Below are 22,167 nucleotides of genomic sequence, written 5' to 3'. Positions count from 1 at the left end.
ATTACAAATTGAGGTTGTTCTTCTTGCGTTCTTATTCACAGAGGATGAAATAGTGTTAAGGTACATTTTAAATTCTTTCAAAAAAACAAGAAAAATTGGTTTGTTGTTAGAGAATTTACATTTATGGATATAGAATTTGCAAAGAAAATAAATTAAATTTATAACAAAACAAGCTTTGTTTTTATTAGAATCAGAATCAAAGTGGCCAAAAATAATATTTTTAAAAGTTACAGATATATCTTGTTGGATATTAACTTTAATAAATGTTTCAATATCTTTCCATAGTTGTTCTGTATATAAACATGACCAAAATAGATGATAGACAGTTTCTGTGTGAACTTGGCAAAATGAGCACCTTGTATCAATATTGTTTTTATATTTGATCATAAAATATTTAGCAGGGTAAAATTTATTTATTATTTTAAAAGACACTTCTTTTACTTTATTGGTAAGAAAATATTTTTGTTGTAAAGACCAAATCTTTTTCCAATTTAAATTTTTAAATAAATTATTCCAATAAAAGATTGCAGGAGATATCGAGATAATATTTTCAAGAAACAGTGATCTAACTTTCTTGTTTCTATCTTTTTTTCCTGAAAAACATATTTTACCTATAAGAGTATCTATTGGTTCAGGGAAAGTAGTGTATATAGTAGTAGAGTGAGTATAATTCTTAAAAAGCATACAGATTCCTGTTGGTATCGCTCCCATAACTATGGCAAATTCTTTGGGAGTAACTGGTACATTGTATTCTGAGAGAAATTCAGCATAAGTCATTAGTCAGCTGCTGGATTGTTACTACAGTAGATTTGTGCACTAATGTCTGTGTTAAACTCCTCCTCTTCCTGTTATACATGACGACTGCAGATCCTCTCCATCTATAGTTTTTGTTCAATTTTTAGTTTAACAAATCCCATTCCCTTTGTTTACTGAATGATTTTTGAATGCAGAGTCTTTTTTAAATATTTAGAAAAACAAATGCTTAATGATAGTTTCACATGCTCCATATATAACCTTTCATAATCTCCCATATTCACAGGTGTTGCCTCAGTGGTATTTCCAGAGCTGTAGTTTACAAAAAAATAATAAATTGTGGTTTGATGCTGTTAGATTAAAGACTGTTTAAAGCACATTGTGTATTTGAGTTTTTGTAAAGCTTCTCAGGCATTTTGTATCACTGGGCTAAAACTCTTAGAGCACAATAATAGAGAGCTGAATCTGACAGAGCTGCTTTATCAATAATGAGTTCAGTGGATGACTGGGATGTTGTTGAGTGAAACCGACGGTCTGATATATCCTGACCACCACTCTGTGATCGAGCACCTTTGAGCAGTAAATACTGAGGTTCTCCTTTAGGATACTGTCTGTACCAGTAAAGCCAAACATCATTGCTGCTTGTATCATATGAACATCTCAGTGTCACAGACTCTCCTTCTCCCTTCATTATATTAGTATTTCCTTCTCCTGGTCCAATTCTGTCAGCAAATCCACCTGAAAAATAAATAAATAAATAAATAAATACACATATATATTCTCATGATCTGTAATCTCTGAGCAGTAGGAATGTTTCAATAAAACTTTTCTGAATGATTTATCAAAATTCAGCAAGTTTAAGTAACAAGAAAAAAACACCTGCTAATGGGGTAATAAAAACTTAATTCAAATGAGTAAAAATATATTTTTCAGTGTACCAGTAAAGCCAGCTTACATTAACATTATGTTACTTGACAATTCCACTATTATCAGTAGCTGTTGTGTCTTTTTTGATATTTGTGTTGTTAGATTTTTAAATTTGGGGAAAAAAATATTGTATTTCCTTAATGTGATATTTTTCTAAAATATGCAATATTATACTTTCAGTTGATGACATCAGTATCATAATATAGATGAACATGTTCACTCAACAAACTGTCAGGAACAAGATGAACAAAGACCAGCTGTTACTATAGTAGATTTGTGTGCTAATGTCTGTGTTAAACTCCTCCTCTTCCCATTATACATGACGACTGCAGATCCTCTCCATCTATAGAAGATAATGAACAGAGAACTACTGCAGAATAAATGTATTTTTTATGAACATGAGCCTATTGAGCACGGCACGGGCATGGACGCCGAGTTGTTCCGTGTCCTGTCCAAAGCCGTGGAGGAATTGGACCTCGACTGGGCCCCGCCAGAGGAGCCATCGCGGAGCCGCTTGGACGAGTGGTTTCTTCCAGGCCGCCGCCAGGCCCCTCGCCAGCGCTCCGCCCTGTTCTTCCCTGAAGTCCACGAGGAGCTGACAAAGTTGTGGCGCGCCCCCTACTCTGCCCGCCTACACACGACCCATCGCTCAGCCCTCACCGCCGTGGACGGCTCGGAGGAAAAAGGATACGATCACCTGCCGCCCCTGGACGAAGCAGTGGCCGCTCATCTCTGCCCTCCCGCGGCTATGGGATGGAAAGCCAAGAGAGCCCTCCCGTCCAAACCCTGCAGGACCACCTCTGCCCTGGCAGGAAGAGCGTACGCCTCAGCGGGCCAAGCCGCTTCAGCACTTCACTCCATGGCCATCTTCCAGGTCTTCCAGGCCAAACTCCTCCGCTCACTGGATGAGTCCGGCATTGATGCGCTTGCCTTCAAGGACCTCCGCAGCGCTACCGACTTAGCCCTGCGGGCCACGAAGGCCACGGCCCAGGCCATTGGCAGGTCAATGGCCAGCCTTGTTGTGCTGGAATGCCACTTGTGGCTGAATCTGACGGAGATCAAGGAACAGGACAAGACGGCCTTCTTGGATGCCCCCGTGTCCCCGTCAGGACTCTTTGGACCCGCGGTGGAGGGTTTCACGGAGCGTTTTACTGTGGCGCAGAAGTCCTCTCAGGCAATGAGGCACTTCTTGCCAAAACGCTCCAGCTCCACGTCTGCTTCTAGCCGCCCTAGGCCTGTGCCGGCTCAGCAGACCAAGCCTGCCCTCTCTGCTTCCTAAGCGCTCCTCCTTCCCCAGACGCCAGGGACCCCAGCCCAGGATTGTGCTGGACCCTGTGACTCCAAAGTCATCCTGATCTGAGAAGGAAGAGGATTGGGGCAAATCTCGCCGCGGCCGGACCGCCCCAAAAGCTCTCTCGTGCAAACTCCCCTCTGCCTCGTTTATATCTGGGCGCGGGAGGAACACAACCTGCTGTAATAGGGCCCACATGTGTTGCGCCCTTACCAACCGCCATTTTCACGGCGACCCATTTTTTAAACACTCCACAAAAGAGCAAATTTCCTCTTCCCTTCTAAGCGGGCCGTCATCCGATATTATTCTTCCTCTCGCCACCCGGGCCGAGGCTTGGAAAACCATCCCCGGCGTGTCAGACTGGATTCTGAAGGTCATAAGCCAGGGCTACTCGCTCCAATTTGCCAGAAGACCTCCACGGTTTGGCGGGGTCATTCAGACTTCGGTGCAAGCGGACGACGCACATGTCCTCCGAACCGAGGTTTTAACTCTTTTGAGAAAAGGGGCTATAGAAATAGTCCCCTTCCCAGAGAGCGAGTCGGGCTTCTACAGCCGTTATTTCTTGGTGCCGAAGAAAGACGGCGGTCTCAGACCCATTCTGGACCTCAGGTTACTGAACCTTTCCCTCATGAAGCGAAAGTTCAAAGTCCTGATGCTGAAGCAGATCCTCGCGCAGATTTGCCACGAGGACTGGTTCTGTTCACTGGATCTGAAGGACGCTTACTTTCACATCCAGATAGCCCCCCATCACAGGCGATTCTTGAGATTCGCGTTCGAGGGTGTGGCTTACCAATATACGGTCCTCCCCTTCGGGCTCTCCCTGGCTCCTTGCACTTTTACGAAGTGCATGAACACGGCTCTTTCCCCTCTGAGACAAATGGGAATACGCGTTTTAAACTACCTCGACGACTGGCTCATTCTAGCCAGCTCGCGCACAGAACTAGAGCACCACAGATCCGTGCTTCTCAGCCACTTACAGTGCGTGGGTCTCAGGGTCAACCCAGCCAAGAGCTCACTGCTTCCCACTCAACGTATCTCGTTCCTGGGCGCAGTTTTCGACTCTGTCCATATGACGGCAGTAATCTCGCCAGAACGCACTCTGGCCATTCAGCAGCTCGCGGCCTCCGTCAAGAACAAAGCCTACCTCCCTGTGAAGCTGTTCCAGAGGTTGCTAGGGCTCATGGCTTCCGCCTCCCCAGTTCTCCAGCTTGGCCTACTTCGCATGCGGCCTCTGCAGTACTGGTTGAAGGTTCGGGTACCTCCCTACGCTTGGCATCACGGTCGCCTGTGCCTCAAGGTCAATCAGGCCTGTCTGGCAGCCCTGAAACCCTGGATGAACCCCACTTGGTTCACACTTGGAGTACCCCTTCAGGCGGTGTCACGAAGGACGGTACTTTTGACAGACACGTCCAACTCGGGTTGGGGCGCTCTGTGCGAGGGCAGTCCGGTCTTCGGCTCGTGGACACACGAGGAAAGCCACCTACATATCAACTGCCTCGAAATGCTGGCAGTGGCACGAGCCCTCCATGCCTTCCGGGCTTATCTGACGGATCGCCACGTCTTAGTCCAGTCGGACAGTATGACAGTGGTCTCCTATATAAATCACCTGGGGGGTCTTTCGTCCAGCCGCCTATGCGATCTGGCAAAACGCCTTCTGGAATGGGCATCCCCAAGGGTTCGGTCGCTCAGAGCGACTCATATACCCGGGAAGAACAATCTGGGAGCAGATATGCTGTCTCGAAACAATGTCCCCTCAGATGGGTGGATGCTCCACCCCCAGACGGTTCTCACTATATGGGAGCTCTTCGGGAGAGCGGAGGTGGACCTCTTCGCCTCAGAAGACAACTCTAATTGCCCAAACTATTATTCGAAGGAGGACGATGCATTGGCCCACACATGGCCCAATACTCTTCTTTATGCCTTTCCTCCGATCGCCCTGATCCCTCAGGTTATCAGGCGAATCAAAGAGGACGAGCACAGAGTTCTGTTAGTGGCCCCACTCTGGAGGAGCCAGATTTGGACCTCGGAGCTGTTCCGGCTTTCCACAAAAGCCCCATGGCCAATCCCCCTGAGACGGGACCTCCTCTCTCAGGCGAACAGAACAATCTGGCACCCGCAGCCGGAGCTTTGGGCTCTACATCTGTGGATTCTCGACGGGAACCACCTGACCTTCCGAGGGAAGTGCTAGATACCATTTCACAGGCGAGAGCCCCGTCTACAAGACGCCTCTATGCCCAGAACTGGTCGGTCTTTGTTGGCTGGTGTTCCACACGCAACATAGACCCAGAAGAATGTGATGTTTCTTCCATTCTGACCTTCCTCCAGGAGCATCTGGAGTTGGGGCGAGCCCCCTCTATGCTTAAGGTCTACGTAGCAGCCATTGCCGCGTTTCACTTGCCCATCGCTGGACAATCAGTGGGGTGGAACGATTTGGTCATTAAGTTCCTGAGGGGCTCTAGGCGATTGCATCCTCCTCGTCCCCTCACTGTTCCCCCCTGGGACCTCTCTGTGGTCCTCAGAGCTCTTAAAGGTCCTCCTTTTGAGCCACTGCGTCTAGCGGGCCTCAGACCCTTAACGCTCAAAACCGCCTTACTACTTGCTTTGGCATCAGTAAAGCGGGTTGGCGATCTGCAGGCACTCTCGGTGAGCCCTGCATGCCTTGAGTTCGGTCCAAACGACTCCATGGTCGTTCTGAAACCAAAGGTTGGCTACGTTCCCAAAGTGCTCTCAACGCTGTTCAGAGCACAAGTGATTTCACTCTCTGCGCTTCCCCGTTCATCGGACGAGCAAGAGCTGGAATCTTTATGCCCCGTTAGGGCTTTACGCGTCTACATCGAGCGATCACAGCCTTTCCAGCAGTCTGATCAGCTATTCGTTTGTTTTGGTGGCCGCACCAAAGGGTCCGCGGTCTCGAAACAACGTCTATCACGATGGATCGTTGACGCTATAGCTCTTTCATACTCCTCTGTGGGCGCTACTTGCCCCATCGGAGTTAGGGCCCATTCCACTAGAGGCATGGCTTCATCGTGGGCCTGGTCCAGTGGAGTCCCAATCAAACACATTTGTGAAGCGGCCGGCTGGTCTTCGCCTTCCACTTTTGTCAGATTCTACCAGTTGGACGTTCCGACCTTACATGCTCGGGTCCTTTCAGTGTAAATTCGTGGCCCTCAAGGTGTTCCGCTTTTTGCACAAACCCAGGAGTTCTCTCCTTCGTAATGTAACAGGGTAACGGCGGCTTCGGCCTTCACTTGTCTTTGGTCCCCCCTTATGGCGTCCGGTCAAGCTCTGTCGTTCCCCAGCCGTGGCACGGCGCGGTTGAATTCGTTCCCCCATACGCAGTATGAGTGAAATATCGAAAGGGAACGTACTCGGTTACTAACATAACCTCAGTTCCCTGAGATATGGAACGAGTACTGCGTTACTTGCCGTGCCACGAGGCTGCGGCTTAGGTCGTCGCTTCAGTCGATATGGCCTGATGGCGAAACGCTCGCTTATATAGCACATTACCCCGCCCCTTTTGGCGGGAATGTTCGCGTGCTCTCTTCCCATAGACCGCGCAGCTGAGCCGCGCCACCATTGGTTCAACAACTTGTCTATGAGTGAACCAATGATGGTGCAGTTACACTGCGTTATTGAAAAGACTTCAGTAGCGGGGAAAAAGGCAGACTTTTCCCCCATACGCAGTACTCGTTCCATATCTCAGGGAACCGAGGTTACGTTAGTAACCGAGTACGTTTTCTTGATTGAATGTTTGTTTTTGTTCAATTTTTATTTTAACAAATTTCATTCCCTTTGTTTACTGAATGATTTCTGAATTTAGAGTCATTTTTAAATAAGATATTTAGAAAAACAAATGCTTAATGATAGTTTCACATGCCCCATATATAACCTTTCATAATCTCCCATATTCACAGGTGTTGCCACAGTGGTATTTCCAGAGCTGTGGTTTACAAAAAAATAATAAATTGTGGTTTGATGCTGTTAGATTAAAGACTGTTTAAAGCACATTGTGTATTTGAGTTTTTGTAAAGCTTCTCAGGCATTTTGTATCACTGGGCTACAACTCTTAGAGCACAATAATAGAGAGCTGAATCTGACAGAGCTGCTTTATCAATAATGAGTTCAGTGGATGACTGGGATGTTGTTGACCGAAACCGACGGTCTGCTATATTAGAATATGTATCAGAGCTGTATTCTCGAGCACCTTTATACAGTAAATATTCTGGTTCTCCTTTTGGATACTGTCTGTACCAGTAAAGCCAAACATAATTGCTACTTGCATCATATGAACATCTCAGTGTCACAGACTCTCCTTCTCCCTTCATTATATTAGTATTTCCTTCTCCTGGTCCAATTCTGTCAGCAAATCCACCTGAAATTAAAGATTTTTTTTTTATATATACATCATGATTTGTATAATCTCTAAGTAGGATTGTTTTAATAAAATGTACAAATGTGTTCTTTCCATATTAAAATAGATAAATATTAAAGAACAACAACAAAAAATATCATGTGATGATTGCTTCCATATAAAAATGGGATGTTGTTTGTCCAGCTTATTTACTTACCTGTAACTACAATGAGAATCATGAGCAGCATATGTCTCTCCATGTTGGCAGTCCAGAGGTAGATTGTGTTTATAATACAGTTGGATTTATTAGAAAACTGTACCTGAATATTGCCTTAATGTGAATGAAACTGTGGTCATATCCAGTATATTAATCAGGAGTAAATGAAGGCACCGACTGAAGTTCTGTTGTGTACTAATACTGTGGGTGTGGTCAGTGAAATGTGAAGCACACGATTTAAAAGAGAGAATAATGTGATGATAAAGTGTTTCTGGTCGCTCAGAAGGAAGTCATACAGAGGCAGACAAAGAGTAACATTCATGTTGGTGAGTATATATATATATATATATATATATATATATATATATATATATATACATATGTGAAGAATTCATACACAGATTCACAGGACTTTGATTTAACATCTCATCTGAAGGCCAGTGCTTATTTACAGTATCATGTCCTTGTCACTATACTGGGGTTTTAGGACCCCACGCAGAACAGGGTGACGCCCCCTGCTGGTTTCACTAACATCTCTTCCAGCAATATAGTTTTCCCAGGAGGTCTCCCATCCAGGTATGGACAAGCTCAACCCTGCTTAGCTTCATGGATATGTTCATGATGAGAATTTACTATCTAATTAATATATTTCATTAAAAGTATATACATTTTTTACAATGTCCCATTTACTGTTTAATATAAGAATCCTCTGCCAGAAAGTGTTATTCATATTTATGTTTTTATTGTTTCAGTTTAATTTGCTCCCCTTTTATTATCTTTAGTTTGGACTAGTGTGATAACATTCACAAAAGACACATGTAGAAGATCAAATATGATCTGTCATGTATGTAAAATGTTAAATTAAATAAATTCAGACAGTTTAACATAAAAGCGGTAATAGGAGAACCATGTAGAAATGCTGAATTTTATTCACATGTCCTTATGTAACCTCCCAATTTCACAGCTGTTACCACATTCACTGTTTGTGGTTTACAGTAACATGATACAGATTGATTAAAGACACTTCAAAGCATTAATTTTGTATGAGTTTTTGTAAAGCTTCTCAGGCACTTTATATCACTGGGCTCCAACTACTAGAGCACAATAATAGAGAGCTGAATCTGACAGAGTCACACTGTTAATAGTGAGTTCAGTGGATGATTGGGATGTAGTTGACTGAAAACCGGCTGGTATATCTTCATTGCTCTGTGATCGAGCACCTTTAAACAGTAAATATTTTGGTTCACTGTTCGGATACTGTCTGTACCAGTTAAGCCAAATGTCATTGCTGTTAGTTTCATATGTGCAGCTCAGTGTCACAGACTCTCCTTCTTCTTTGATTACATTAGTATTTCCATCTTTTGGTCCAATTTTATCAGCAAATCCACCTGAAATACAATCAATCATGTTATAATATATCATGATCAAATAAGGATTTTAATTGTTTATATACTGTATTTACTTTACCTGAAACTGTGATGAGCATCATGAGCAGCATTTGCCTCTCCTCCATCTTAACTGAAGTCCACTTTAAAGAGTGTTTGTTCACTGAGACTGAGTGAAGTTCTGTTGTGTATTAATAATGTGGGTGTGGTTAGTGAAACATGGACATGCTAAAATCAAATGGTGAGCAGTGTTTTATTTAGACATCAGGTGGTTGTCTAATGTGAATAAAGCATACAGTAGCTTGTGAGCTTATGTTGCCCCCTAATGTTGGAGCTCAGAACAGCACGTTTTGTCCATTTGCTTTCAAGTGTGCTGTCTGTGTTTGAGTTCCTGTTGACATTTGTTTTATATATACAAACATTTCAGTGTTGAGCTCACACATATGCACATTTATGTCCCCATGAAACTGATCTGTATGATCTTTTTTCCTTTTTCAGCCACAGAATATTTTGACTATGCTGTATATGAAAAGATCTACTAATATAAGAACTTCATAAGAATAGACTATCTTAAGTGTGTGATTTTAGAGCGTACATAAAACCTCAATGGCACCTCGCTTTCTTTCTCCCAGTTAAACACTTTTTGTACAGCATGCACTGGATTTCCTGTCACTGTGGGCTCCAGAGCACAGAAGTACACAGCAGAGTCAGTTACAGCAGCAGAAGAGATCTTCAGATCCACACTGCTGTTGTCTTTTCTGTGATGGATTGAGATTCCAGAAACTGGAGGATCAGCATCAGTAACTTTCCCATAGTAATCCATTATGAGGAACTGTGGTGGTGAACCTGCGTATTGGCGATACCAGTGAAGACCTCGAACAGAACCGGTGTAGCTACAAGAGAGTGTCACACTTTCACCCTCAACAGCAAATTCATGAGCTCTGTATGGTGTGATGACTTCTGCAGCTCTGGAACCTGCAGTTAAAGCATAAAAATGAAAAAATGTAAGTGAAATTTACATCCTCTTTCAAATGTACATCCTCCATTCAAATGCAATGAATTTATACTTAATAATGCAATGTTGTTATTAGCTTGGTTTTCTAAAAAACATTTCTGATATATAGCAATCAGGCTCTCTTTCTTAAACAAGAAAATTATTATTTATAAATTACACAAAAACTAAATTTATTCTACACTTAAAAAATGTTTTCATCCCCCTTTTAAGAATGCTCCATCATATGCACCTACCTTTAGCTGATGATATCAATATGATTAAATAGATCAACATGTTGACTCAATATTCAGGTTTGAACAGGAGACACACAGAAACATCAGATGATCCGAAGAGATTTGTGAAATGTTTACAGTCCTTTATTGTATCTCTCAATGACTGTGATAAACTCCTCCTCCTCAGATTCACATCCAGCCCTCGTCTCACAATATATGACAGACAAGACTTTATAAATGTTATTTATACATTCCCACACATTTAAAAGAATAGTAATAAATATAGAGAGATAAATGAAAAGCTACAACATATTTCAGTAACATATTTTAGAGAGATAATATTAAACTTAAACATGATAGAAATGAGGAGTCTATAACAATAATTACTCAGACTTGCAGCTTATTTATGTTGCTTACAATTGATTTAAACTTTATTTTTTCTTTTTTGTTAGTTTTTTTTATTTTTTTATTTGTTGAATAGTAAAATGTCAGTAGAAATATTGTTTATGCTTTAATACTTTTCCAAAATACAGTAAGTGTGGTTTTTGTACAGTGTAGTGTGTTTTCCTGTGACTGTGGGCTCCAGAGCACAGTAGAACATCACTGAGTCTGTCACTTCAGCAGAGGAGATCTCCAGATACACATGGGTTTTCTCTTCATTCAGTTTGGCAGAGAATCGAGGATCTTGATCCACAATATTAGATTTTTGTAAAACTTCCCCAGTGGCATGAAGAATCATGAAAAGAAATTCAGGAGCCGATCCAGGATATTGGCGATACCAAAATAAAGTTCTTGCTGAGGAGTAGCTACAGGAGAGACTTACAATGTCTCCTTCTCTCCCAAACATATGAGTTTCAACTGGTGTGATGACATTCCCAAAACTCACACCTGCAGATGAGATTATCAACATTTGACAACAAAACATACAAACAAATGGAAAAGAATGAGAGTGCCTGAGGGTTTAAATAAGATACTTACATACAAGACAACTGAACAAAACCAAAACAAACAGCATCATTTTTCAGGATGATGTTTCAGTTCATCTGCATCACAAAGTGTTCCTGAAGTAACATTCATTCATCATCTAGCAGAAGGAGTCTCCAGCTATAACACCTCCTCTTAAAGCTACAGCGCTGAAATTAAGAAGTAGATCATCTCTATCTGATCCTACAGTGAATGTTCTGGATGATAATTTACACTCTAATTATTTATTTATATTAAATTGTTTCTACATTTTAGCAAAGACCAATACACAATACTTTTTTAAGGTTAGTTTAAAAAAGACGTTGCAAAGACTTTGCACCTATAATTATATTACAGTTATTATTCTGAGTTGTATATGAGATTGATTTCAATAAGGATGTTTGATGTAACTGACTGAAACCAATTGTTCAGTTTATTCTATTAGTTACATTATATATGGAGTTACTGTCTGTACTCGCAAAGAGTGATTTTGTGGTTTATATATATATTTTTTGTCCTGGTTATAGTAGTCGAACACACAGCCTTGCAAAGTATACTTTATTTGACTTGTACACGTGCACAGGTGTTCAACACATGCTCAGTTTTGAGCAATCTCTTGCCATGAGTTACAACAAACATCTTTGTATTATTTCATGCTAGAGTTGTACAAATGAGGGTACTTTCTAACCTCTTCACACAATCTCTCATCTATGTAGGCCTCCATCATCGCTGTAGCTTCTATGCGTTCAAGTCTGTTCTGTTTATGGATTTCTTCTTTGACTACCTTGTGCATAATGTGCATGTGCAATCTGTGACAGTTTCAGAAATCTGGCGCTGCATGTACAGTACGTGTGTACTCTTCTGATGACGAAATTTGCGTCACACACACTGTCTCTGACCCTTGTGTTTGGGTAAAAAGTGAAAAATTCCATGTTGGGCTTAACTCTGTATTTTAGTCTTGTTTCCAGTACAAATATCTTAAAATTGTTAAATCAAGAAACATTTACTCAAGAAACAAAACAACTTTGTCAACAAAAAGTCTAGTTTTCTGAATAATTTATCAAAATTCAGTGAGTTTAAGTTTAAAACAAGAAAAAATACCTGCCAATGGGGTGATAAAAATAAACCTTATTCAAAGTATATAAAGAAAATCATGATTTGCAGTGTACCAGTAAAGCCAGTTTATAATTTACATTATGTTACTTGACAATTCCACTAGTATCAGTAACTGTTGTGTCTTTTTTGACATTTGTGTTGTTGAAACTGTTTTTTGTACAGTGTTCTTGTGTTTCCTGTGACTGTGGGCCTCAGAGCACAGTAATACAGAGCAGAGTCTGATACTGCAGCAGAGGAGATGATCAGATCCACATGACTTTGCTCTTTTCTGTGATTGATGGTTATTCTTGGAACGGGTGGATCAGCTGGAGTAGTTACTCCTGAATCTTCCAGGATGAGGAACTGTGGTGGTGAACCTGCGTATTGGCGATACCAGTGAACACCACGAACAGAACCGCTGTAGTTACAAGAGAGCGTCACATTGTCACCCTCAAGTGCAAATACTCTGTCGCTTTTTGGAGTGATGACTTCTGTGGATCTGGATCCTGCAGATTAAAGTGCCATTAAATGCAGTTTTCAAACAGTTTCTGTTGCAATAAAATGCATTTACACAATATTATACCTTCAGCTGATGACAGCAGTATCACAATGTAGATCAACATGTTCTTTCACTAAACTGGCAAGAACCGCAGCTGCTCCACAGTGTTGTGAAGCTCATCTTTACCAGCTGTACAAGTCTGTGCTGAACTCCTCCTCTTCCTCACGACACTGAATCTGAATCACAAGAAACAATTACATGAGCATGTTTAAATATGTATCCTTAGATCTTCACTGTAAAAAATAATTGTTGATTTAACTTAAAAAAGTAAGTTACCTTGTTGCCTTAAAATTTTGAGTTCATTGAAATTAAAAAATTGAGTTAATACAATGAAGGTGATTGGTTTAATCAACAGAAACTCAAAATATTATGTTATCTGAACCACATTAATTACCTAAGTTGATTTGACAAAAGAAAAAATGTTGTGATAACAAATCATGAAAATATATACTGTATATATTTTACAGTGTTTCAATTCTTTGTTTTTTGACAATCCATTTGTGTTTTTCGTTTTGCAGCTCATTGTCAATATTGTATTATCATTTTGCTCATGCATGTGAGTTTCTACAGTTTTTAATGAGACTTCACATTCATCTTTAGGAATTCATACAATATAATATAAAAAAGAGATCACTTAAAGGGATAGATCACCTAAAAATTAAAATTGTCAACATTTACTCAGTTTCTTTGTTCTGCTGAACACAAAAGAAGGTATTTTAAAGAATGTTGGTAATCAAACAGTTGATGAACACCATTGACTTCCATAGTATTTTTTCCCATTTAGGTTTGAAACAACTTTAGAGTGAGTTTTCATTTTTGGGTGAACTATACTTGTGAGATTATGTTGCCCCCTTCTGTTGAAACTCAGAACAGCATGTTTTTTTTTCCATTTACTTTAAATGGAAAATGTTACTTTTATTTATTTATTATTTTAATATTTTTTTTCTGTTAACTATTTAGACTTTAAATATATTCTTAAATATAATTCTACAGGTTATAAAGAAAACTACCTTAAATTATATATCAAAGCATGAGAAACAATTTCAAAAGTCCTAGCAAGTTACTGTTTTTTTTTTTTTTACACTCCTAGCACAAACAAATGTTTACAGAAATATGGTGGATGATAAATAACTTCCCCCACTAAATAAATGAAGTTTTTGTACAGAGTTACAGTGTTTCCTGTCACTGTGGGCACCAGAGCACAGTAATACATCGCTGAGTCTGTCACTTTAGCAGAGGAGATCTCCAGATACACATGGGTTTTCTCTTCATTCAGTTTTCCAGAAAATCGAGAATCTAGATTTACAATTTCAGACTTGTCTGACTCTTTTCCTGTCCCATGTAGTATTATCAAAAGGTATTCTGGAGCTGAACCGTGATATTGGCGATACCACTGCAGACTAACTGCTGAGGAGTAGCTACAGGACAGTGTTATATTGTCCCCCTCCGTCCCAGACTCCTGAGTACGAACTGGTGTGATCACATTCCCAAAACTCACACCTGTAGATAAGATTAAACCATATTAAATTAAATTGTCAACCAACAAGAAGAAAAAATACAGTTAAATTTAATGAAAAGTATACACAAAATATTGAATACTTACTTGCAAAAGTACAGAACAAAACAAAAAACAGAGCACCATTTTGCAGTATAATGGATTAGTTCATCTGTTGAAGGAACTGTTAGTTAGACAGAAACACTCACTGCAGCAGAGGATGTGTCCTATAGCTCCGCCCCTGAAAGCTGCTCACATTAAAACATCATCATCCTTTTGAATTTACTAAAATAGTTTCACTTTATCCTCTGTTCTCAGTGGACAGGTTAAACTACTGTCTTAAAAATAAAGTAAATAAACTGTTAAATACAATTTGTAATCTATTAGAACTGTGCAATAAAAATATCTTAACCAATATTTAAGATCAGCAAGAACCCTCAAAGTGTACAAGCATCACAAGAGTCAACTTTTGTTTTAGGTTTGTTTAAATAATTATTTTTATTTTTATTTATTGTATTTGTATTATATGAATTACACTGAATTTCATTGTCAAAATTACTACACTAACATACTACAAATACAAATTTATATATAATATTTTTATATATAAAAAATATATATTTTTTATTTTACAAATTGCACCCTGGTTTAGCCAATCAAAAGCTTTTGAGGCGCTTTCTGTCATCATTTTGTGCGTTCACAGCGGTCAGTCCATTATGTCAATCCAGAAAAGCAACTTATGATTTTGGAGCGGTTTGAGGATTCATGAGGATTTCTAGTCTGTCAGTGACAGCTCATGAAGTCATATGCCCTAAAAAGAAACAATAACCGGAATGAAACAATAAAAAACAATTGGGCCCTAAGCAAGACAAAAGTGGACATTGCTAAAGCTTTTAATCGCTGGAGGACTCATTTCAAAGCGCTTGAAACAGATCTCACGCTTGCATTCCTTCTGATTGACAGGTAGGCCTTGCATGTTACGCCGAAGCATAGTTGAATGATGGGTTCACACCCGAGTGTGGCGCACAGCTCCTGAAAAGTGAAGCCACAGATTGTATATAATGGGGAGATAAAAGGGTCGGTATCTCTCACTATTGGAGAAATCGTAACGGCTAACTTAATCACGTGCGGCACCTCTCAGCCTATCGTGTAATGGCAGTGTCAGTCTCAACATTCCCTAGTCTGCCTTCTCTTGAAAAAATATATTTTTATCAAGCTAAAATCTACATATAGTTCCCAACGAAAGTATTGTTTAGTTTAAGATTGGCAAACAGGCTGTTGATTAATTAAATGATTAGCTATTTGCCCACAAAAGCTGTTTAATCAGCATAGTGAAGCCTTTCATCCATTGACATCCATTCATAAAACAGCCTGCGATCTCATTCCCTGCGTACTGCGGGGGGCGGAGCGTTAGCATTAGCTGTTACGCTTTTTTGGCTAAAAGTTGCAGGCTTGCCTTCCAGTGGCTTTGGTGAAGCCAAAGCATTTCGATCGCCCCCTGGTGGCTGGCTGCAGTATAGGTCTTAAACCCCGCTCTCTCCATGTAATCGAATGGGACGTGAGCCAAACGAAAAAATCCAATTACATTTTAAATAATTTTTTTCCAAAGATGGTTTCTGTCATCTTAGGTAGTTCTCATCACACAGACCTATGTTCAAGTTTTCGTTTTCCCAGTAAGTTTGGTTTTAGTTTGTTTTTGATGCGGAGCAGGAGTATGGGCTGGATCTTGATGCCGCGGCTCCACCTCTGGATCATTACTGCGCAGACTCTGGATCTGAATGACGTAATCAGCAATGATCATTACTTTGGCTTATTTTTTCTACAGTGGAAAGTAGTGGAGACACGCTGTCCATCTTTTTTTTTTTAAAAACAGTTTATGGATCACGCAGAACCCTTTTTGCGATTGTCTTTTCTTCCCTATTGTGATGTATATCCGAGTGAAACGGCTTCTCGAACAAGAAAAAATGTAGGATGGGACTTGATTTTGTTCATCAGGAATTGATTGGATCGTTGTGGTTTGCTATTGCTCTGATGTCATCGATTGTCCCGCCCTCACACCGATAAACACCTCATCAGAGAAGATGTCATAGCAAGAGGGAGGGGAAGTTATTTTGATTAAAAATTACTATGGCTCATGTATTAAAAATAATGAGATACATGGATAAATCATTTATAACAAATACTGCACTATTCATACTCATACCTAAATGTATGTATTTAAATCTGTGTACGGTATAGGCTACATTAAATTGATCCACTTTATTGCATACATTTGTAACATTTCACAGTAATTTTAGTCAAGTGTCTAATGGTTCATTGTAGATCAGTTTCCTGGTGCTCTTTCATTTGTTGCTGCACCTTGAAGATTGTCTGACTATAACTTTATAAGCACTTGTGTAATTTGTCACATGCCTACATTATAAGCTCAGGTAGGGTTTTTGTTCAAGCACTGAATATCCTGTTGTCACAGTGGGCCTCAGAGCACAGTAGTACAGAGCAGAGTCAGACACTCGTGGGTTTTGAATTGTCAGAGGAACTGATCTTGATGTGGAATCGTGACTGGACTGAAATCGTCCCTTGAACTCAGTGGCTTCATCACCATCTCCAAATTTATGTCTCCGTAGAATATATTTCGGAGAGTTGTAACCATGTTGTCTGTACCAGAGTAGAGTAGGGTTTGAGCTTGTAGTACTGTAATTACAATACAAAGTTACTGTGTCCTCCTCTTCATATGCTGACTGGAACCTTTTGGGCTGATCAACAGAGTCTTGTCCTCTGCATTCTGTGAGGAGAGGAAATTATTTCAGTAAATATATTTATACATTTAGATAAAACTGACAGATAGGAACAAATGCATGCATAAAAGATGGTATATTACCCATGCAAGTTGCAAACAGGATTAAAAGAGTTTCCACACAGCTTCTCATGGAAATCATGATACAAAAGAAACACAGAAGTAAACAATGTTCTCTTGGATTTAACTGGAACTTGCTGAGATGCTTAAACTTGTGAAGTCTAGACTATAAGAGTGAAGCAGCATATATTTGTTGAAACATCTCCCCCAAGTGGAGGAGAGCAGATATACACACATCTGTCTAATATGAGGTTTTCTATTGAAACTCCTAGCACCCCCACAACTGAACTGAATTGAATTGTACTGCAGTGACTATAAAATTTTATGCATTCTCACAAGTTCTAGCTGAAGAAATCAATTATTTAGTATAATGGAAAAAAAAATAGTTTAGGCTAATCTACTTAGATCTCATTATCGCTATTGTCATTCACCAGCCAATATAGATGATAGAGAACAGGAGAGATATGCTCAATGGAAGAGGTTCTAGTAATTATACAGGCAGCTGAGTTATATACTCTGTATTTGAATATTTCCAAGTACATGTAGTTGGGATAAGATGTACACATTCTAATCATACGCATTATTATTTATGCTTATATGTAGGTATATATGCGAATGTATACGTAGATGTGTATATGTATCTGTATGTATGTGTATATGTACACATATGTATGTGTGTGTACATGCATGTATGTATATATTATATACTGTTAGTTATTTATTCATTTACTTATTTATTTATTTATTTATTTATTTTTTTATATCAGATTGTTTTTTGGTGAAATAGTGATGCAGCTCATTTTTAATTAATTAAATAGTTTTAGTGTTATTGTTTCCCCTGTATGCTGTAGGTTTGTTTCTTTTGTTTTTGTGTGAGAGAGAGACGTCCTGTGACACTGTGGGCCTCAGAGCGCAGTAGTACACAGCAGAGTCAGACACACGCAGTCTCTGGATTGTCAAGGGGACGGATTTTGATGGTTTCACTTCAGAGTGAAATCTCTCCTGATACTCCGTTCCATTCACTCCTCCTCCATATGGATTCCTTTGTAACACAAGTTTAGGAGATTCATTTGTTCTCTGTATGTACCAGAAGAGCTCTGGTGATGTTGAGCTTGTGGTATATTTGCAGTCCAATGTGATCAATTCTCCCGCAAATTCAGTAACATGTTTAAGTGGCTGATCAACTGAGTCTTCTGATTGACATCCTGGTAAAACACAAGAATAATTTTGTGACAATCATCATCATCATAATCATAAATACAGCCAAACATTCAAATATTAACATATTTCATTCACATACCTGGTATAACTGATAGAAGTAGTATTAATGTCTTCATCATCCATAATTTCATTGTGTGTTATTCAAGATGGTAAAGAACAGACGAATCAATCAGCAAAAGCAGAGTAACTGAGAAAAGAGAGCGAATTGAAGCCATTATTACATGAGGAAGGGAGGAGCTCCACACACTGTGATCAGTGTCAGTATAGACTGCATTTCTCCCTCTCCTGGTTTCTTTATGGAATTACAAATAGAAGTTTCATTTATTTTTTCTGATGTTTCTTCACATTACATAACACAGCACTGAGACTGATATTTTATTTTTAATAGTTATTTTACAGCTTTTAGCTGTACAAACACTGTCTGTTATGCTGCTTGATATTGCACTGTTGTTTATATTATTATTTTAATGTATTATCATAATCATAAACACATTGGTTTGTAGAGTAAATTATTTTACCATTTAAAGCATTTTTGTTATTCTTCCAGTGATTTATAGAAAATATTATTTTTCACAGAAAATAACTTACTTGCAAAATAAGGTGGATAAACATCCCATACAACAAGTTCTTCTAGTGTGATGTCATATCCTGTCTCTTCATTACTCCAGAATTGTTCAACAGGTGTTACCACATACAGTCCCAGTGGTTTAGAAATATAAATGTGTCGTGATAAACGTGATAACTGGCTTTTAAATTTTTTGTAAAGCCTCTCAGGCACTTTGTATCACTGGGCTCCAACTCTTAGAGCACAATAATAGAGAGCTGAATCTGACAGAGTCACACTGTTAATAGTGAGTTCAGTGGATGACTGGGATGAAGTTGGCTGAAACCGCTGCTCTGTTTTATCCAGCTCTCCTCGATTTGATCGAGCACCTTGCCATAGTAAATATGTTGGTTCTGTATTTGGATACTGTCTGTACCAGTAAAGATAGACATAACTGCTGCTAGCATCATATGAGCATCTCAGTGTCACAGACTCTCCTTCTCTAATGATCACATTAGTGTCCTTGTCATTTGGTCCAATGCTGTCAGCAAACACACCTGCAATAAAATGTAGCAATTGCACATTAAACATCAACATCAAAACATCATAAAACATATTTTGATCTTTAAAGCATAAAATATATTCACCTGAAATTGTGAGAATCAGTATCAGACAGGCCTCCATATTAATACCTTAGATTAAATATGTTTTTAATTGGGTTTTGATCAGAGTTTTAGGAGGTTTTGCTGTTTATCATTTTTGAGATTCAAACATATGCTCAGCTATAAACTTTTGACACATTAAATCAATGATGTAGATGATGCATGGATTTATTCTGCAGTGGGAGGGGCTCTGCTGTTTATGAATAGTGTGGGTGTGGTCAGTGACATCACAGCCAATCCTCTTTCCGTTTTTATTCATAATGTAATTATACAGATGAGCAGTGTATATCAATTTAACTGATGTGAATTACTGTAAATGTAATCAATACTTATCAACCTTGCTATGATAAGTTGACTTTTTATGCAATCTATTCTTATACCCTTAGAATAATCTACAAGACAAATTATCTTCCGATTTTTAATAAACAATCATTGTTCTTCCTTACAGTTCATATTAAATTCATTTGAAATAGCTTCTAGTTTACGATTCCCCTTTCTTATTGAATATATTTTAGTTCACATGAGAAGTCAGATAACAGTGTTAGTTTTGTATATCTATAGATTAAGATTTTTTTGCCTGATTATAATTTAAATTTACAACAAAAGTAAAGGTTTCAAATTTTTAAAAAATGTCAAATTTATTTGGCTGTAAAACATGTACAGCAACTTGTTCTAGTTCATGATCATATCACCCCTCTCTGCTCTGGCAGGTGTCTCCACATTCTGTTATTTACAGTCTCTGTGGTACATGTGGTATTATACACATTTGATTACTGACTTTCAAAGCAAGAATTGTGTGTGTGAGTTTTTGTAAAGCTTCTCAGGCACTTTGTATCACTGGGCTCCAACTCTCAGAGCACAATAATAGAGAGCTGAATCTGACAGAGTCACACTGTTAATAATGAGTTCAGTGGATGATTGAGATGTTGTCGACTGAAACCGACGGTCTGGAATATTATCAAGACTGCTGTATGATCGAGCACCTTTATACAGTAAATATTCTGGTTCAGTATTAGGATACTGTCTGTACCAGTAAAGCAAAATATTATTGCTGCTTGAATCATAAGAGCATCTCAGTGTCACAGACTCTCCTTCTCTCCTGGTTATATTCATATCTTCATCTTTTGGTCCAATGCTGTCAGAAAACACACCTGGAAGTAATATAAGACACTTCACAAATACAAACCTCTTAGTGAAACTAAAAAGGAGACATAAAAACACATACACATATAACTGATGTAAAGTGTACTCTGTACTCATACAGATATGATGCACTGCTTAACTTGTGTTTAAGAATTGATAAAAGTGTGATTTACCTGATATAATTATGAGGATCAATAAATACCTCTCCATGTTGATATTTCAGATCTGAACTGTTTTTAAAAGTATTGACAATTGTCCTATGTTGATTTGAATGATAAATTATACCATAATTAATAGTGTACATAAATCATAGGTAAATGAATGCCCTTTTGTGAACTGATTTGCTTTATATTAATAATGTGGGTGTGGACTGTGATAAGACCTGCCCCCTTTTCTGCCAATACAGGCATCGCTTTTGATCTGCTTGCTATTAATTCTATTTTAATTTTAATTATATTTGTGAATTGAAATGATCAATGCAATGATACAAATTAAGCTTTTGTAAATATACATGTGTGACAAAGAATGAAGTAAAAATGAATGAATGTGTCAGAATGGGGATCAACACTGATGAAGGTTTCTGTCTGAGTGTTGAGTGTGTTTGAGTCACAGTGGGCCTCAGAGCACAGTAATACACAGCAGAGTCAGACACACGCAGATCCTGGATCATCAGAGGAACTGATTCTGATGACACTTCAGAGTGAAATCTCTTCTTAAACTCAGTGTCCTGATCTCCTCCATATTTGTTTTTCCTCAGCATGTATTTAGGAATGTCGTTTTCTCTCTGGATGTACCAGAAGAGGTCTGGTGTTGTTGTAGATGCAGTATATTTGCACTGTAATGTGACTGATCCTCCTTCAGGTTTAGTTACATGATTATCTGGCTGATCAACTCTATCTTCTGGTCTGCATTCTGAAAATATATGAGATTAATGTTACAAATGGCATTATTCAATTAAAAAATAACTTACATTTTACATGTAAAAGTATATATACCAAGAATAAATGAAGCAAATATTAATGCTTCCAGCCATAGTTGCATTGTTTGATAGAGTGATATCCAAGTTTGATTCAGTCGGTCTGAGAGAGAAGTCTGTTATTCAGAGCATTGGTTTGTTTCTGATAGTGAGGAGGATCTCAGTTCACTGTCAGATGAACATGCTTAACAATATAAATATACTGTGCATATCACCCTCTACTGGTTTATTTTAGGTATTGCAAAAGGTTGAAATGCCATTTTCTCACCATAAACATGTCCCTATACTTTGACATTATTTATTTATATATTTTTGGTAACACATCGCATATTAATACTGATAGCTGCTTAAGTTTGAAAATGATTGGTTTCCAGGGGAATATTTCCAGCACATGGGTCTGAATCTAATACAGATAATAATATGAACATTACACTTTTCATTGTTTTGTATAAATAAATAATAAAATGAAAAGGTCAATGATAGGCCATGTAGTTAAAACAGAAG

At 38.9% G+C, this 22,167-nt stretch overlaps 6 gene segments (V, D, J or C); all 6 read right to left on the bottom strand.

The window, feature by feature from the left end:
* Positions 1-816: 816 nt before the first annotated feature.
* On the bottom strand, positions 817-7,699 carry LOC125251699. The segment is given in 2 exon segments: positions 817-1,491; positions 7,540-7,699. Coding segments are annotated over 2 exon segments (360 nt in total).
* A 613-nt stretch (positions 7,700-8,312) lies between these two features.
* LOC125251700 lies at positions 8,313-9,148 on the bottom strand. The segment is given in 2 exon segments: positions 8,313-8,927; positions 9,007-9,148. Coding segments are annotated over 2 exon segments (357 nt in total).
* A 333-nt stretch (positions 9,149-9,481) lies between these two features.
* Positions 9,482-10,622, bottom strand: LOC125251698. The segment is given in 2 exon segments: positions 9,482-9,899; positions 10,173-10,622. Coding segments are annotated over 2 exon segments (450 nt in total).
* Positions 10,623-17,811: 7,189 nt separating this feature from the next.
* Positions 17,812-18,503, bottom strand: LOC125251827. The segment is given in 2 exon segments: positions 17,812-18,322; positions 18,418-18,503. Coding segments are annotated over 2 exon segments (447 nt in total).
* Positions 18,504-19,122: 619 nt separating this feature from the next.
* LOC125251906 lies at positions 19,123-19,566 on the bottom strand. The segment is given in 2 exon segments: positions 19,123-19,439; positions 19,530-19,566. Coding segments are annotated over 2 exon segments (354 nt in total).
* A 1,167-nt stretch (positions 19,567-20,733) lies between these two features.
* Positions 20,734-21,819, bottom strand: LOC125251905. The segment is given in 3 exon segments: positions 20,734-20,742; positions 21,199-21,599; positions 21,683-21,819. Coding segments are annotated over 3 exon segments (456 nt in total).
* Between the last annotated feature and the right edge of the window lie 348 nt (positions 21,820-22,167).

The sequence above is a fragment of the Megalobrama amblycephala genome, linkage group LG17, assembly GCF_018812025.1.
Source record: "Megalobrama amblycephala isolate DHTTF-2021 linkage group LG17, ASM1881202v1, whole genome shotgun sequence".
Lineage (NCBI taxonomy): Eukaryota > Metazoa > Chordata > Actinopteri > Cypriniformes > Xenocyprididae > Megalobrama > Megalobrama amblycephala.
Note: the sequence above shows the minus strand (reverse complement) of the source record. Positions and strands in the feature narration are given on the sequence as shown.